We start from the raw sequence: 17,953 nt of genomic DNA on the forward strand, positions 1-17,953 counted from the left end.
GGCAAGTGTGTGGCTGCACATTGCACTGTGCATGCTCAGTTACACGGTCATTCCTGCACTACTACTGCACCCATTTCATCTGGTCCCTCTAGATTCCTGGCATGGCTTTAATTCTCCCCATCTATTCATGGCCTTGTCAGAAATTGCTGTTGACTTGGAAACCAAACAAAAGGCGTCGGGGGTGAGGTAGCATCAGATACTGGGCACTGTTGGGGCTGCATTTGGGCCAAAATGTGCAGGAACAGTGCACTTCTACTAGATATGCAAGCCAACATGCCCCAAAACATATGTCAGTGCCGGGCAAAATGGAATCAGCCTTGAGGATGATCTCAAATGAATACCAGCCAAAAAAACCCTACAAAAGCAGTAAAGTAAGCTATTCAGTATCTCCGTACATCAGGTTTCATAACGAAAATAAATCACAAAGCAACAACAGGCTACAATCAGCTTTTATGCAGTGGCAAGAAAGGGAACTGAAAGGGTCCATGAGGTTCAGGGTGTCAGACAAATAGGAGACAATCGTGTGAACAGAATGACTATTGCTACTGCACTGCCTTGAGACTTTGTACTAGATACCAGAAGCTCCAGTGTAACAGCAGACACCAATTTACAGTGCAACATAACGGATTTCCAACTCATTGAGCGAGATTTAAAATTGGGAACTGACCAACCGAGCCACTATAAAATATTTTGAATTGACATACTGCTTTCTCTCAAGATTTGAATGATTTATGGAGATAAATACAGCATGTTTATAAGTAGCTACTGAGAAAAATGAAAGGTACTCTTTAACCTTTAAAGACTGTCATGACTCCAACTGGAACAAGAAAAAAAAAAAAACCTAATGCAACAATCCTGAATTTCACTAATTACAGCAATACCTCACCCTACATTGTTATACTGGTTCCAAAGGTCGCGACTTAAGTCGAAAAATGACGGAAAACAAAATAACCCCTAAAAAACCGATTTAGACCCCCCATAAACCCCTAATAAGCATTCCCCTTAAATGTATACACTTCAATTAATGCTAAAGTAAAGAAATTTCATGACGTTTTTATCATAGCCACTTTATCTTCCAGTGATATAACATGACGCTTACCACTAGGAACTTTCTTCATAGCCATGGGGGCAAATATTAAAGTTACAAATGCAACGCAAACGAGACACTGTGAATAGCACAAACACAAACAAGTTTGAATTGACTGGCGGCAAACGACGCCACGAGGCGGAACTTGATGTTATCAGCGCTGAACGGCAGGCAAATAAGAATTTTTTTTTATTTTTAAGCTTTTAATTGATTTTATAGATTACAATATATTATTTTATTTTATTTGATTTTACACTTTGTTTAAGTGATTTTTAAGTTAATTTTTAATATTTTCGGCTGACGTGACCGAAGACAAATATATATGGAAAAATACAATTAAACAAAAAACCGATGTAAAGTCGAAATCGACGCAACACGGAACGACATATGGCGAGGTATTACTGTATAAGCAATCAATACAATGGGACCAATTATGGGAAAAACCTGTACCATCTGATGCTTATTTGCAACATCTGCCTGGAGAGGGTTAAAAAAGGGCAGACTTTAATTATTCAGCTGACAATCTGTTCCAAGATGAATTAGTGTTAGAATTGTATACAAAGCTACTTACCATTATTTACCCACTTATACAGCTATATAATTTTTACTGTATCAATGCAGGGCAGGTACCTTGAAAAAGGGTTGTATAGCAGGAAGTGGAAGTCAAACCTGGGGAAGGAGATGACTAAATACTGACACCACCCTACTGGCCAAAATCAGAATACTTGCTGATGCAGTTATTAAATACTGGTGTGGATCCAGCAGGAATACTAAACCCAACAGTGTGTTACTGAAAACAGTGTGGAACAGGAGCATTGTGGGAAGATTGCCATGCTGCCTGCTGTTGGTCTTGTCTGTTCAGGAGGACATCCACTTTTCATGCAGGTGGCGGCAGTCATACCAGCTAACCCACATATTGGTGATTCCGTGCACAGCAAACAGTGTGAACTGCAGATGGTCTGTTGTTCCTGAGGCCTCTTTGCTGCCACGTCTCTCAGTAGGCGGGGTCTCAGCCTGTCGTAATGAAGTCGGGCAGAAGGAGCGCAGGTACAGCTTGACAAGGTCATACACGGCAGTGTTGAGACCAGCTAGGCTCTCCTCCACTGGGTTGGTGTGACCTGTAGGCAAAAGAACAGTGAATGTCATTAACTCTGTCCACCAATGTAACTAATGTTAATACAAAATGTGGCCAAGACACCCATCATGTGCCCCAACCCCAATCTCCAGATTCCTGATATTGAGCTCACCATTTGCTGAATTTTCTGAGGATTTTGTACCAGCCTAGGGGACAAACAAAACATTCATAAATGCCTTCACAATTTCCCTTACCGTTCACTAAATAAAAACAAGATCAACAAGACTTGCCAACAATTTTGAGTTTTTCCAAATATGTTCAACTCAGTAAGTTGAATATCAGTTACTATTACAGAGGGGTTATGTGAACTTCATGATGAAACTTAATGAAGGTTCAGTTCAAGGTTTTGTCATATTTGCAACCATATGTTCACTGCCTGAAAATTCAAAATGGAGCAAAGGCTGGTGACCTGTCTCACCTCATAGACCTTGCTTCTGGGAAGGTTTACTGAGCGCTTGACCTTCTTCACTGCTTCCGTGATGGCCATGGTCTCCACCTCATCCAGAACGCAGCAGATGTTCTTCACAATCTGGATGACATTTTCAATGGTCTTGTACTGGGTGCCCTTTAAGAGATAATATATGGCATGGTCTTTCATCAGGTGATAGCAGAGCTGTCACTCAAGAAGCCTCTAAAACCAGATCGACCATCCAAGGTTCTTACGCTAATGAAATACAAAAAAATTACAAACTGCTGAAACACAGAACAGAAAAAGCATGAAGTCCAAGCGGAGTGAGCAGATCCAACACTCAAAGTTTATGTGCAGTCACTCACAGTGTTACAGGTAAAGAGGTCATCTGTGATCCTCTGCCTTGGTGGCCTGTTTTTATAAGCATCAAATCACCATCCAAGTACCAAATAACATCTGCCTACCTCATTCTCCAAACAGATGTTGACTTGATTGTGAAAACCTTCAAGATAGTCAATAAGGCACTGCCTGCAAAATAGCATCAATTGTCACTGGATCCTGGAACTCTAATCCCATTTTATTTTTTTGCCGTGGTACTTCATAGCAGCATTAGGTACCTGGTTACGGTTTCCTTGAAAGGCCTCTCCACTAGATGCAGGTACTTCTCCAAAGCAATGGAGGAAGTATCATCCTCCACCTGTGTACAGAGAAGACTGTGCCAATGCTCACATTCACTAGAACCTTAACCAAGCATGGTTGGAACCAATCTATTCCTGGCAGGCCATAGAGCGTTGCCAAATGCAGGTACCAAACACCCACTGCAAGTGTCTATCCAGGCAAAGAAGGAAAAACTAGAACTTAAGATGGTCCAAAACACAAGTCGCTATTGGATAAAGTGGGTTACCACCTGGAGGGCAGTTCATAATGTACCAAACAAACCACCACAGCACCTCCTTCAGAGTTCCCCTTCAGACCACAGCAGCAGTCTTGACAGCACATGGTTTGGACCAGGTACGATACTCACTGTACGTGCCAGGTCCTTGCGGATGGTGCTTTGGGACAGCAGCTGGAGTTTGATCTCAGTCTCCCACTTGCGGCAGTTCTGAACATACTCGTGGCTCCCCAAGCTGTGCTTGCTGAGGAAGTAAAGTGGAGAGGGCAATACAGATTAGCACAATGAAGTTTGGTCAGTTTAACTATCTAATGTAACAAAAGATTCCCAGTCCATCCAACATGGTGTTTTAAGAGCCTCTCCATTTCTTTTCATTTTACTAAGAAATGTTAAGAGTCACTGGCTGAAGGAAGAGAAGGGAAAGACAGCATCCATTCCTACAAATTACTGCATTTTTGTCTGGTTTCCAAAAGTCAGGCGAAACAATGAAAATACAAACCGACACAGTCCAAAAAAAAAATCATCACTGGGGAGTTGTAGTGACACAAAGCAAAACTGAGTCACCTCTTTCAAAAAGGGAAGAAAATGTACAGAGCCTATGAGGCATCCACAACACACACACACACACACACACACACACACACACACACACAGGGACAACAACTTGCAGTAAAATGCTTGGAAAGGACCTGTGTTAACCTCAGCCTTCTGTTCCTTATTATGTTGCAGCAATCTTTCTCCCTCCTCTGGTTTTACCATACCAACAGTGACAAATCACAAAGGAAACTTTTCCTAACACTACAAAAACAGTTCACTGTGTGTGGAATGTTGGCAGGGGGTCATGTTTTTATTTTCTTTCATTCCTTTTTCTATCGCCGCCCCAGTCCAAGAGGACCTGCCGAACTCAAGAAGGGAAGTTGGAAAAGGACCTACTTTTGCAGGACTGCTTCCTGGCCGCAGATTTTGAGGAGATAGCTGCCAATGTCCACCTGGTTCAAGTCGTCATGGGCCCAGCACAGGGCTTGCATGATGAGCAGCTCTACAGGAGAGCTCACTGCGAGCAAGAAGGGTGGGGGAAGTGCTGTATGAAACTGAGAAAAGTAGAAAACAGACCAGAAGTACTTGTCCATTAAGCCTAGGTTCTAGTTAATGGTTAGTTGCCCATTAAATCAAATCACATTATTGTATTTTGAGAGTGGGACGGACCCAGCTGTATAAATAAGTAAATAATTTCAATTAATATACAAACCTCTCACTCTAAAATGCCCTGGGGAAAATGTCTATTAAATTAATTAATAATAAAGCTAGTTATTGACCTGAAGAATTGTTTCTGGGTAATTTTGATCTAATACAGTAATCAGAAAGCAAGTTTTGTTTCTAACAAAAGCTACAAAAAATATTTTAAGTTATGCTATGCAATGCGAAATCTAGCATCCAGATACTGATAAAATAATGTTATTTCTGCTCCGAAGCCCCAATTGAACCGAATACAAAAATTTAATGACTCGTCTACCACTCCCAAGCCGTTTTCCAATAGTGGTGTCTAATATTAAAACTCAGCCCTTCTTGAATCAGCGGAACTACCACCACACCCACTTGTGGAATGAGGTTCAGAGCTGGAATTAGGGGCAGACTGGGTTTCTGTTTTCCCCGTATTTACAGAAACATAAAAAGAATGTGACATTATCTAGTGAAACAAACATACCAATCCTCAGGGGTGTCTAAGATGTTTCTGCAGGCTGTAGCATGGTGTTAAGGAACAGCAAAATACAGGGGTTTCTTTAGGGGTGGCATGCACATTTGAGGTTCATGGTGAATTTCTAAACCCATACATGTTACATGCAGTCAAACAGAACAACGTAGACCCATGAAAGCCTACTACAGAGGAGAAATTGAAGCCAGTTGGAGGCTTTAGGCTACAGCCACCCCCGAAATCCAGATAAGCCAATGGGAACCATGCGGTGGGAGAAAACATCCATGTTCAAGTCAGACAAGATAGTCCAGCAGGCTTCGGAAGAGGACCGGGCAACAGGGTGTGTGGGGGCAGGGGAGAGAAACATTACATAATCACTCCAGACAGTGACTAAAGCCTTTTCCCTTCCCAAGATGGAGGGCTGCAGTATAGACAAGCCAATTACTTCAAAACACAAATGGAGCCACCTTGGTCTGTCTAGAGTTATGAAAGTCCTGGGACAGAACTGGTACTTTTCAGGAAGGCTGCCTTCTCAGAGGTACTCCACACACTATGAATGTATGTCAAATCCAGTGTCCTGCATCTCTTGTGCCCTCGCTGGGGTGCGCTGAGAGTTAACACCTTGGTGCTGGCAGTCAGGCATTTAGCTGGGCTTAAATGAACAAAGAATAAATCTGTTTGAATAGCAGAGCTAGCATTCCGTGGCGCACAGCCCTCCGAAACGAGAATGGAAATCAGAACAGACTAAGTGCCGAAGAACGCCTGCTCGCCTTCTGTTTCCACTTTCAGGGGCACCTGCTTGTTAGATTACCAATCGTGACATATGCAGACGTAGCGCTGGACCGCTCCAGTGCTGAAATGAGAGCAACCGAGGATGCAGAATACCCCTGGCAGGCCTCTTTAGCTGCGAACTGAAGGCTACTGTTCTCCAGCACAGATATACAGCCTTGGGCTGCCATTGTGTAGGGCCTCTGAATCTAAACCAAACAAAGTGGATCAACATATGAAAAAAAAAAGGTGAGCTGGTAGAATTGAAATACAACATGAAGAGGATCTTTGACTGAGCAACTGACAAAAGCATAGCCAGTCCAACCCAAACCTGAGCATATACCTAGCACCATGGTCTGATTCTCAAGAGGAAAAGGTATTTATAAACTTTCGACTGCCACAAGAGAGCAATGTAACACAAACCCACTGTCACATGCACACATTTTGGGCAATTTAGAGTCACCAATTTACCTGAAAAATCTTCAGACAGTGGGAGGAAAGCGATGCAAACATGGGGAGAATGTAGACTCCGCAGACAAGGCCAGGTTCAAACCCACACCTGAACACACAGCCCAGGAGTTGTGAGACACCGGCACTACCCACTGTGCCATCGTGTCACATCCTTTACAATCCATGGAAGAGGACTGGTGGCATTGGAATCCCTGCCAGGTTGGACTGTTCACAACAAAAGCAGGACTGATTTCCTGCCAGCAATGGAGTGCAGGGGGTGACAGAAGGGCCTGATTGCTGCCAGGAACAGCCCTGCTCTTGAGGGAATTAATGAGGTCTTGGTTACTCCTTGGGAATGAATCACAATGAACCCAAAAAGCAATACCAGCTAGATCAGAAGTAACTTTACAATGGTAAGGCAACATAACAAGACCACCGTGTTAGAACACAAAGTGACCAGGCATTCCGGTGGCCTCACAGAAGCTACATGTTAGAAAAGGAACACTGTGTTCTTCAAAAACACGGACAGCCTCTTCCAACTGCTACTTCCTGTTTCGTGCTTTTACCGATTATGCTTATCAGGCACTCAGCCACCACATGTTTATAACAGAGTATATTCTTGGCCTGAGCACATCAGGTGGTATTTTAGGAAAACACACAGAGGCACATACACTAGTTCAAACGAGGGAACTCCCAAGTTCAACAAAAACATCACTACTGGAGCTAAAGATCAACCAAAGTCAAACAAAGGTGCACCTGAACACTTGTTTTCACCTCAACATCTCTGCGGCCACCCTGGAATCAATAAAAGGCTATGGTTGGCTGACGTAACACGTGAGTCCACTGACCATTCTGCAGACCCACAACCATACCGAAACTGAGCCCCTACCATCACAAGTGAAGGTGACAGGCTCCTGTGAGTCGGAGATCTCAATGGAGACCTTCACCCCAATGCTGCTGTCCCCATTCATGTCCCTTTGTGGGATGACTGGGCTCAGCACGTATCCAGGATTGGTGACCAAGTCATCATGTGGGAATTTGGACCTCAGCCTGCAGTACAGAAACATAACACAGATCAACAGGGGGGCTACAAAAGACACAAAGGCTTTTTAAAATAATTTTTAATTTAAAAAAAAAAATTTAAAAAAAGTGATAATTGGTTGATGACAGAAATCACAATAATATATACTTATTTGCCGATACACCTTTAAATGGTTACCAGTGATGATTAATATAGGAGCAGCAAGTGGCATACGAGTTAATGCTTTTAGCATGAATTGCTTCAGTAAAAATTCCCCTGTTGTATAAATGTGTAAATTACTTTAAGAAGCTTAGTGTAAAAATCTAACCTAACTCACTTATGAGTACAGTGTCAACATGAAAAATGCCCAGAAAAGTAAGAAAACTTTTTTCAGAGTGTGTGAGGCTGGGCTTAAGTCAGTACTTGCATGGATGTATACTTGTAAGAGTCTACTGTTGTGCGACAGAGAAGCTCCACAGAGACCGCAAGCTGGCACTTGGTGACGAGCACTAATGAGAAGGAGCCAAGAGGCATCAGACCACATGCAAAGACAACACTTACGCTGCTATGTCTTCACAGAAGGCGAGCACCTCCTCATTCTGGGCCTCCAGACACAGCAGGGCATTGCATTTCTCCAGCATTTTCTCACTTCCCTTTTTGTTCTGTAAAGCAATGAGACGTAACGTGCCATAAATACCTCAACTGTGCAGCTGTTTCAAGTTCAGGCAACACCATCATTAATTGAAAAATTTAAGTTTTATTATACAAATGAAAAGTGTAGTACAGAGGTAGCATATTAAATGGTCTCTGGAATGACATATCCAAACCAGCTGAATTTTAATTACTTTTTCATCCAGTGGAGGAGCCATTTTTGAGGAGTTAAATCATTTCACATTCCTGCACTATGGCATTAATCAGAATTTAATTTTTCTTTGTTTTTTCAGTACACAAAGGCAAATGCCACTCCATTACCAATCTCTCTGATATTATCTATCACTTCTTTGTTGATGGGATTTACTCTTATCAGCCCAAAGTGTGGATATTAGCAAGCTGGTCAGAACAGAAGTGTGAAATTATGTAATTATTCCAAACAAACTTCATAAATACATTTCAGACTTCTCAGAAGTCTAATTGGAAAAAAGAAGGTCTTAAGTATGTAAAAAAAAAAAAATTCATAACCACAGACAAAACTAAGAAGCTAATTTCAGCACAGATGAAAATTAAAAATACTGTGAAATTGTGCAGGAGTAAGAAATGAAAATGGTATCATTAGATAGACTTTCATTTTGACTGTTCTGCAAACCAAAGAAAATTAACCTAATATACAATCATGAATGTACACACACATGCACGCAGGCAGATAAATGCAACGCTGTGGAGCAAGACAGAGACCTTTTGTGACTTCGTTCTAGCTGAATGGCTTTTATTGAGCCAGCACAACACAGTAATGGCCGGGTTGTAGGGTTGCATTTCTGGGACTGTGTGACCAGATTCAGAAATCATTTTTATTGCACTGGCTCTCATCTGCTGCATCGCAGTTAAGGATGAGCTGGTCCTTGAACCTAACAAGACTGAATGACTGGAATACAGATAAACATGGTGGAGATGAACTGGACAAGCATGGTTTCTGCAGACAGAATTAGTCTCCATGATGATTTTTATTATGATGGTGCGGGGTCAGCTGGACGTCGCATATCCTTTCAGAGGTGCTGAGCTGCTTTAAAAATGGTCAGCTAAGCTAGGCTAAAAACTAAGCTCTAAATAAATAGTGAGAGAAAATTCAGCAAAAACAGAATGTGCCCAAAATCAAACATAACTACAAGAGCTGATCACTCTGCCTATTTGATGGTCCCATCTCATGAGAGATCCAAATCTAAAACTCACTGCTTCTTAGTTTTGGGGTTTGTGAAGTGGAACGAGCTCCCTCAGAACATTTTTTTTGGAATCTCTTCTCTCCTGATCTCAGACAACTATGCAAATTTGCATTACACCATCTGTCACCATCTTTGCCTTTCCTTTCTGACTTAATTGTATCTGCATCTACTTTTGTAATGCACACCAGCAAAAAATGTAGGTATCAGACAAGCTGTGCTTTGACAATCTCAGGTCTGCATTTATAGCACTTCATCTGTTGCATATGCACTTTTTACTAGAAGCTGGATTCTGCTTTGAAGAAAAGCATCTGCTAAACTAATTAATGCTATGGAAATGAATAATACATTATACCTAAAGTGTACCCAATTTTCAAAATAACCCTGGAGACAAATTTACAATGCAAGCCTTTGTAGATTGTTTTCTGATAAGACGGCATTTGAGGTCTGCGCGTAACGTTTTGCTGCAAAGCTCCGTGTGTGTCGAAAATGAACCCTACTGGCTGACAGCAGGACTCAAAAGTTCCAGGTGAGAGCGCAGCTTGCACCTCACCTGCATTCCAGTGGCTAACATCTCTCTCAGAAGGCCTAGCTACTCCACAGCTGCACCTCAGCGCTACTGAACCACACTCGCAAACCACTGTGGTCATCTTAAATGCCACCTGGTTGTTCAGCAAATACCCTAAAGAATGCCAAATTTTCCCCAACTACACCAACAAGACAGCAGCTTGACTTTCAGTAGTGCTCATCTGGAACCAAGCTCTGCCTCTACTGGAAGAGATCAAGTGTGTGGTGATAAGCTGACCACCACGGAAAGAAGTGTGCTGTAGCATGATTAGGAGACAAGAGTCATGACCATAATGCAACAGCCACAATAGACAGGGCTAAATATGGTCTGCTGCCAGCTGCCATGACAAAACATCACAGCACTCATTACAACATGCAGTCCCACGATCTCCAACTAAGACACCACATAAAACTGAAGTTAGCAGTTGTGGCAGTAGTACGCAAAGTAATATGTGCTCTTCAGACAGGGCAAGTAAATTTCATCGTGTCTCGTGAAAAGTTACAGTATCTGACGTCGTTTGACAATCAGTAACTCTAATCCACGGTGTAGGTGAATGTCTAAGCCAGCTGTTGTTATACACACCATCCTCACCCCCTGCTCTGGTTCCATGACAGTGCAGAACTGGTCTTCAGCTCATCAGATAAGATCCCATGGGTCCCCCAGGGACCACATGACTCCCAGGCTGCCAAATCCGGGTAATTACGCCATAGACAGAAGTTGCTATAGCAACACCATTACCCCCACCATTATATAACTACATGGTAAAAACACTGTTCTACAACTGTAACAGTGGAATTTGGTTTTCATCCAAAGCAATGTACGTCTCCAAGAACAATACAAAAAATACATTACGCCAACAGATTTATTCAAAGCAGGAAGGTAAAACCCCTTTTTTTTAACTGTTGTTAAGGTCACAATTATGACTTAGTTCTACTGTCAAGATGAGCAACACAATGTAAGGCTTCAAATTCATGTACCCAACTAAACAATTACCTTTAATGGTGTGCTATTATCACGTGCCCTGCCCCCACTGTTCCGACCCCTCTCTATAAATGGATTCTCTGCTGATGGGAAATGTACAATGGATGCCGGTTCGCCCATTACAACATGGTCCCACACAATGAAACAGGAAGCGGACTTTCTGGGGGGAAAAAAAATGAACCCTAGCAGAGAGAACATATTGCCTTCATCGAGACTGCCAGGAAATGGCTTTTTTGGAAGTTAACCACTAGTGACAAAAGGATAATGTGCTATAAATTTCTGTGGCAGCAAGCAAAACAAAAGGAATTTTAACGTATAGGAAGAGCGCTAGTCTAGGAATGAGATGAAGTGAGACCGCTAACCACCACTCCCCTTGGGTATTGACAAACTTAGGGTACTACAATGAGACATCTTTTTTTCTAATGTTAGATACTTAAATCATTATAAATCAAGTGGTTAGTGACTTCCTGTGGGCAGTTATGGGACTGTCTGAAATTTGCAGACAAAACTTTTGCATGAAGATCCAGACCACATCCCCGCCCACCTTCACACCATCATATTTAAATTTACTCCTCTTAAAGAATGAAGATATTACACATTACTTGCATTTCATTTTTATGTTGTGAATAGGGTTTAGAGCTGCTGCTTTGACCTCAAAGCACATGCGAGTCTCATCTCCCGCTGTGGTACTCTTGGTAAAGGTACTTACACTCTGAATTGATACCGTAAAATTACTATGCTGTATGAATGGGTAAATTAGTATGAAGTAGGCTTAGTGCTGCTTGAAAGTATATGAACCCTACAGCAATTCTTGAATACACCCAATTTGTCTGACATAGCATGATATGACCCAGTATACATTACACAAGGAGCTGCATATAGGGTTTTCCATTCCATTGATTAAATAATTATTTCCTAATAAAACTATGGAACACAAGGGCTTTAGATACTTTCAAACAACAGTGTAAAAGGAAAAATATGAATTGGTAAATAATACTTCAGTCCATCAAATTTCTAAATGGATAAACAATATTGTAAAAACAATCACAGTTTGGAATCCAAGTACTCAGGGTTGTAAAGAATTACAAAAATGACCACAGGTAAAATCAGTGAATTTGTACTGCTGACCCTACCTGTTTGCTTGGGCCTGGCTGTACTGAAGCAGCAGGGATGTTGACGGAGTGGCTCCTGGTTACAGCAGTACCTGCAGAGGCCCTCCTGGCTGACAGCTGGCTCCGCCCCTGAGTGGGAGGGCTGCTTGCAGCTCCTCTATCACTATCGTCCAGTAGCACCGCATCCCAGGGGTCCCCTGCCGGCACCACCTCAGCTGTCACTCTGCCCAATGCAGCGACAGGGGTCTCGTCACAGTCTGCTTTGCGCTTGCTCAGTGGGTCCAGGTCGAGCCACTCAAATCGGCTGATGCTGGGGGCCTCCGCAGCTGGGTGCTTGGGCGCTATGGACTTGGTGCTGGCGGACTCCAGGTCGGCGCTGGCAGACTTCCCATTCTTCAAGTACTCAGAGGTGCTGGCAATCTTGTCAAAGAGCTTGGCCATTTCCGGAGTGACCGCTGGCTGCTGAAAGATAATGGGGGCAGGGGGCTGCAAAGGGGGAAAGGCCACAAAGCGGGGCTGTGCCTGCAGACCAAGGAAGAGTGGCTCTGATGCCCTAAAGAGCGGCATTCCAGTGGTGAGACCATTCTGGAAGGAGCCAGGGGGCTTGGAGAAGGGGGTTGAGGAGAACACCGGGGCCTGTTGATGGGTGGGAGTGGACAAAGCAGACCCAGTGTGGGAACCCAAGCTAGGGGTCCATGGTCCACAGTGAAATGGAGCAGTGTTAAAAGGCTGACTGCCAGGGAAGGAGGCACTAAGATTGCACCCTAGTAAAGAGGAAGGCCTTGCTGCTTTACTGTTTGCCCCAAAACTGTCATCCAAAAGCAGTTTCTCAAGCTCCTCCGTAGTCAGCTTGTCAACATCAATGTCCCGGAATTTGTCATTCTCCGCCCTCTTCTTGGCGTCTGCCTCTGGGAAAACGATGAGGTCTTTCTCCAACCTGCCAGTGGAGGAAGCCCTCTGGGTCTCGCTGCTCAGGGGTTTAGCAGCTGAGGATGAGGCAGGGAGTGTGTGCCTCTTCTCCTTCTGCAGCTTGGCCAGTGCCTCTGCTTCCATGCGGAGGGCCTCCTCCTTACCCACAATCCCCTTGGACTGCCCTGCTCCCAAGGAAGACGACATGTCTGGCTTGAAACCATTGCCACTGGATATCTGGGCCATGGTGTCAGCTAGCTGGTTCCATGGATACAAGATGGAAAGTCCAGTATTGGTATATGGAATATTTTCTTCACCAGAATCAGTTCAAATTCCTACCTAAAAAAAAAAAAAAAGAAAAGTCCATTTAGGCATTCCAGACATTCCAGATCCAGTTCACACAGACAGTTCTGGTTTTGCTTGTTAAAAATCAACGGCAGGTGATACAATATTGCATCAGTGCACTAACAGAGCTCAGGGAGGCCATTACTGGTCAAATCAACCCTACCTCAGTTACCTTGTGTCTTATGGCCAAAACAGGGCCTGCACTAAATGCAAAAGCATTAGCACATACAATCTGAAGACATTTTTACTGTGAGTAACATACCAAATTTGATCAGACTTTCTACTCATTAGCTTCCAAATGCAAGACCATGTTTATGGCCTATAAGGTGGTCAAAGGATCTGCACCTCACCTTCAAAACACCTGCTCACTCCCTTCATTCCAGCAAATGTGCTAAGCCCCTCTAACTCTAGCCACTTGTAGATCCCTCGTGAATGGGACCACCATCTAAAGCATGCAGGTTCTCAGTTTTGGCCCTGGTGAAGTGGAATAAGCTGCTTCTCAGCTTCAGAAGTACTAAATCACCTCCAGCATTCAAGAAGGGTGTCTTTCAAACCCATTTCCCCTGCAAGCTCCTGACAGCTATGTAATTTAGACTGTCATTTAATCAGTGCCTTTTCTATTTTTTAATTTATATGTCACTTCTAAGGTTGGCACTTGTACATGTGTACTTTGTGACCATTTTCCTAGATGCTGTGCTTTGATAATCACATTTTTACCTTAGTGCCCTACCTGCTGTAGATGCATTTTTGCTTAAGTCTGCATTATATGTCACAACTGCCAAATGCATAAATGATAACTGTGTTCTTAAGAGAAAATGTAATCATATTTGATGCAGTAGCAAGGGGGTGGTGAACTTATGTATCCCACAGACTGACATATTCACACCCACACCATTTCTTCAACAGAACCTGATCACAGCATTTCCAAAGAGGCAAGTCAACATCACTGTTTTCATGAGGAGTTTCAGAAAAATGTGAAAGGGCCCTTTCAGGCAAACGGTAAAATTAATAACAGATTGAGTAATATTTTGATGCTAAAAACATACAGCTATAACATGGCTTTGGTTGAAGTTGGACCGCAGTTACAAAACCTTGCAGATGCCTTCCCTTCAGCTCATTGTGTCAGTCTGGAGAATGTTACACATTCAAAGATGGCGAAGGCAGAATAGAACGGCAGCCATAGCTTGAAATCCAAAGAGCGTCTGCATTCCGAACTTTCCTGCCTGCAGTTTGCCAAGCTCCAGCACAACAGAGAATGAGAGCAAGCTGACTTCGATCCACTTTGTGGAAAAAAAAAAAAAAAACTGCTGAAGATGAGAAGCGGTCTCATGTGACAAGACCAAGCCATTTGACTCGGTTGCACATGGCCTTGCAAGGGGACACATTCAAACGCGGCTTCTGAATCACGTGAGGCCGTGTGGTGAAAAAAGGGTACATTAGAGGGGCGCTCATGTTCTCAGTCAAGGCTCCTTACTCACAGAAACAGCAAACAGACATCAAAGAAATCACACTGCACACTTTGACTGGTGCACTTTAGCACAGCCTCCAGTTCCTCTCGGGGCGCTAGTCCAGCCCCAGGTCATCACAGAGCTGTGATGCACATCCCCTTCCTTCCTCCGCAAAGCAAGCTCACGCCAGGCCCGTGTCTCAGCTGAGAGAGAGCGAAGGAGGCTGGAATGCCAGGCAGCCAGACGGGCCTCTCGGCAGCACAGCCGGCACCTGGGTGACGTGCCAGTTTTCAGCCTTATCAGCTGACCTAATAGTCAAGCGGCGCTGCACAGCCCAGCTATGGCAACCAAAGCGCTTGAGTTCAATGGAAAGACACACAGTAAATCGGACCCTTCCCAGCAGACAAAAAACACGGGCGAACTCTACGCATCTACCAGCCTTTTCACCAGTGGGAAACACAAAACAAGATTGGGAATAATCTTGCTAAGTTTAATGCATTACAGTACTTATTAGAAATGCCTACGACATAGAAGGAAGTAGCACAGTGGAAAAGCAGGTAGCAAGGGTGTCTTACAGTCCCTAGGCAGCGCTTTTGGATCTGGGTTCAAACATGGCACAGATTATCCAGTTTGCTTGCTCCCACCATGTTTGTGTGGGTTTTCTCCCAGAGCCCAAAGACAAGAACCAAAGAAGGCAAATGTAAACCACTTCCACTGGCTCCCCTACAGTGAAAACCGCTCAAATGGTCGCCATGACTCAATGGCACTCATCCGACCCTAATACAAATAAGGCAACGAGACAGGAAACAATAGCATCATTTCATTCGGAACATTGGTCACAAAGTATGTCTTGGCCAGCTGAATCACAATTGACCCTTTAAGACCAAAGGAAGGGATATTGAAAGCAAAGAAAAGGGCCATGACTTCACACAGGGCGGGAGATCTCATTCAGGGGACTCTCACAATCGGCCAAGTGGACCATAGGTAATTCCACATACATACCCAAGACTGGCCAACCACTGCACAAGTAATGACAACACTGCTCTCCACCCAACAGAAAAATCTATGCTGGCTCAAACAGACACAAAAAAGGAAATAAGACCTGGATTTAAGAGGGGAGGGAGAAAAAAATGAAATCGCTTTTGCGGGAATAGCATAATGCAAATCAAAAGCTCAAGGTACCACATAAAGACCTTGTTTGACTCATGTATCATTATAAAGATAATTACAGAAGATATTACTTCCTATGCATCTTAACACTTCGAGTGGACAAGCTCATGTTAATCAGATCCAAGTTTCAGAGAAGAAAAGTATTCCTTTCTAGGCTTTCTGCTTTAATAAACTGTACACAACTGTCACTCTTAGTGACCTATAAAAAAAAAAACATTGCACACTTTATATCTGCTACAAGCAGCAAGAAGCAACTGAGCCACAGCTCAAAGTACAAGCGCGTCCTTTCGCCAGAAATGAATAACTGCTGCATGTTGTTAGGGTTTAAAGATTTATTTGTACGAAGCTTGCCTTTTATATCTGTGTCTCTAATTGAGGAACCATAGACTGTGGTCCAATTTCTGAAAACAAACATTCTCTAATGGTCACATACTACCAGCATTCTTCAGTAGCCTAGGATGCCTGTCTGTAGGGCTGTAAACAAGAAAATTTCTGAAGACTCCTAAAAAACTACCCAGCATGCTTTGGAATGAAGAAAAAAGGAAATCACTAGTAACAAAAACCCATTCAGCTGCGCTTCATGGAAGTTTAATGCACTATTTACCCTCTGTTAATTACCATCACCTTTACAGATCATCACCAGAGGAGCTGGAAGTGAATACAGCTAAAGACTATACTGACATCTCACTCTATTATATAAACTCAATGAATACAGAATAACTGTCTGAAATTGCTGTTTACAGAAAATAAAAGGAAAATGTTTGCAAACTCCCCCAAAGTGACTTACAATGCAAGATGTAAGATATGCAAGATACACTAAGCTGCTTAGAAGTATCTATCCATTTACACAACAAAACAATGTAACACAAACACACACACACACACTAAGGAACTGGTGACTCGTGAGTTGATAAACTCGTGTTTTTAGACTTAGGAGGAACCCAGACCGCCTGTAGACATCCAGGCAAACATGCCAAATTTTAACCTGCATCCAATCTCACAGCCCAGGAGCCGTGAGGCACCAGTACTACAGACTGCAGCAGAAATAAAACTGCCATACAATTCCATGAAAATATACAGTCATACAATCCAGAGGCTTAGTGGCAACATTCAGCCTAATTGCAGATGAATGCAAAACGTTTCCTGAGGGCTTTGATTAATTTGAGAGGACGAAGGAAGGAATTGGGTTTATTTCTCCGAAGACAACAGCGAACTTCTGTTGAACTGCGTATAAGTTTATCTATTATATTTTTTTCAGTTATCTGACACTTTTCATCCAAAGCGACAGTACGACAACAGGAGATCGGATCTGAACTCAAATGCAAGGCAACAACTCTACATTTATATTTACTCACTTAGCTGACGCTCTTCTCCAAAGTGCTTCACCCAGTTGTGTAAACAGGTAAATCATTGTATTTTCTATATTCCAAAGCAGTTCAGAATAAGTAACTTATTCAAGTTCACTTGAGCACTCCGACTGGCAACCTTTTTGGATCCGTACGCAGCGGCTCTAAGCGCTGTGCCACCTGCTGCCCCAAACTCCAACCGCTGTGCCACCCATAGCCTCATCTCAAAAAGCATATCCGAAATTGAACACCTACCAAGAACCAAACAACAGCTACCACCAAGAAAAACAGATGTGACTCTAAGACAAAAGAAAGCATGCATGGCATCATCTGTTCACAGGAATAAAAGCCAAACTGTATTGCATTTATTCAAGGGTCGAGTGACATAAATGCACCTGAGCAGTTACACCGCGTCTACTGTGGACTCGGAAACTTCATCCCAACAGATGGTGCAGCGATTCGAGCCATCGCTTTGCTACCCGATGACTCCAGCCAGGTTCAAATCTGCTCCTGCTGTAGCTCCCTGGATCAAGTACTTACGTTGAATTGATACAGTAACCTGCTGCATAAATGGGTAAACCAGAGTCCATGACCAGTCAAATATCAGCACCTCTCCAGCCTGATCTAACAAAGCATCACGTCCGACTCTCTACAAAAAAAATGATTAAGTTCACCTAAAAATCATCGGTGTAGTGTACACAAGTGCCAGGGTGTAAACAATGGAAGCAAGAAAATAAACAGTAAGTAC

At 43.1% G+C, this 17,953-nt stretch overlaps 1 protein-coding gene across 2 annotated transcripts in view; it reads right to left on the reverse strand.

Annotated features, from left to right (window-relative positions):
• The window catches only part of pik3c2a (phosphatidylinositol-4-phosphate 3-kinase, catalytic subunit type 2 alpha), a 31,566-nt gene that overhangs the window by 13,061 nt on the left and 552 nt on the right, over nt 1-17,953 (reverse strand). For both annotated transcript variants that reach the window (XM_018761513.1, XM_018761520.1), the window contains exons 2-11: nt 12,009-13,235; nt 8,017-8,117; nt 7,324-7,484; nt 4,457-4,577; nt 3,656-3,767; nt 3,249-3,328; nt 3,096-3,159; nt 2,641-2,787; nt 2,335-2,368; nt 1,989-2,205 (exon numbers count right to left, since the gene is read on the reverse strand). In XM_018761513.1, coding sequence (XP_018617029.1) covers nt 1,989-2,205; nt 2,335-2,368; nt 2,641-2,787; nt 3,096-3,159; nt 3,249-3,328; nt 3,656-3,767; nt 4,457-4,577; nt 7,324-7,484; nt 8,017-8,117; nt 12,009-13,142 — 2,171 coding nt within the window. In that variant the 5' untranslated portion in view covers nt 13,143-13,235. The remainder of the gene's footprint in view (nt 1-1,988; nt 2,206-2,334; nt 2,369-2,640; nt 2,788-3,095; nt 3,160-3,248; nt 3,329-3,655; nt 3,768-4,456; nt 4,578-7,323; nt 7,485-8,016; nt 8,118-12,008; nt 13,236-17,953) is intronic.

This window comes from Scleropages formosus, chromosome 2 (assembly GCF_900964775.1).
Source record: "Scleropages formosus chromosome 2, fSclFor1.1, whole genome shotgun sequence".
NCBI lineage: Eukaryota > Metazoa > Chordata > Actinopteri > Osteoglossiformes > Osteoglossidae > Scleropages > Scleropages formosus.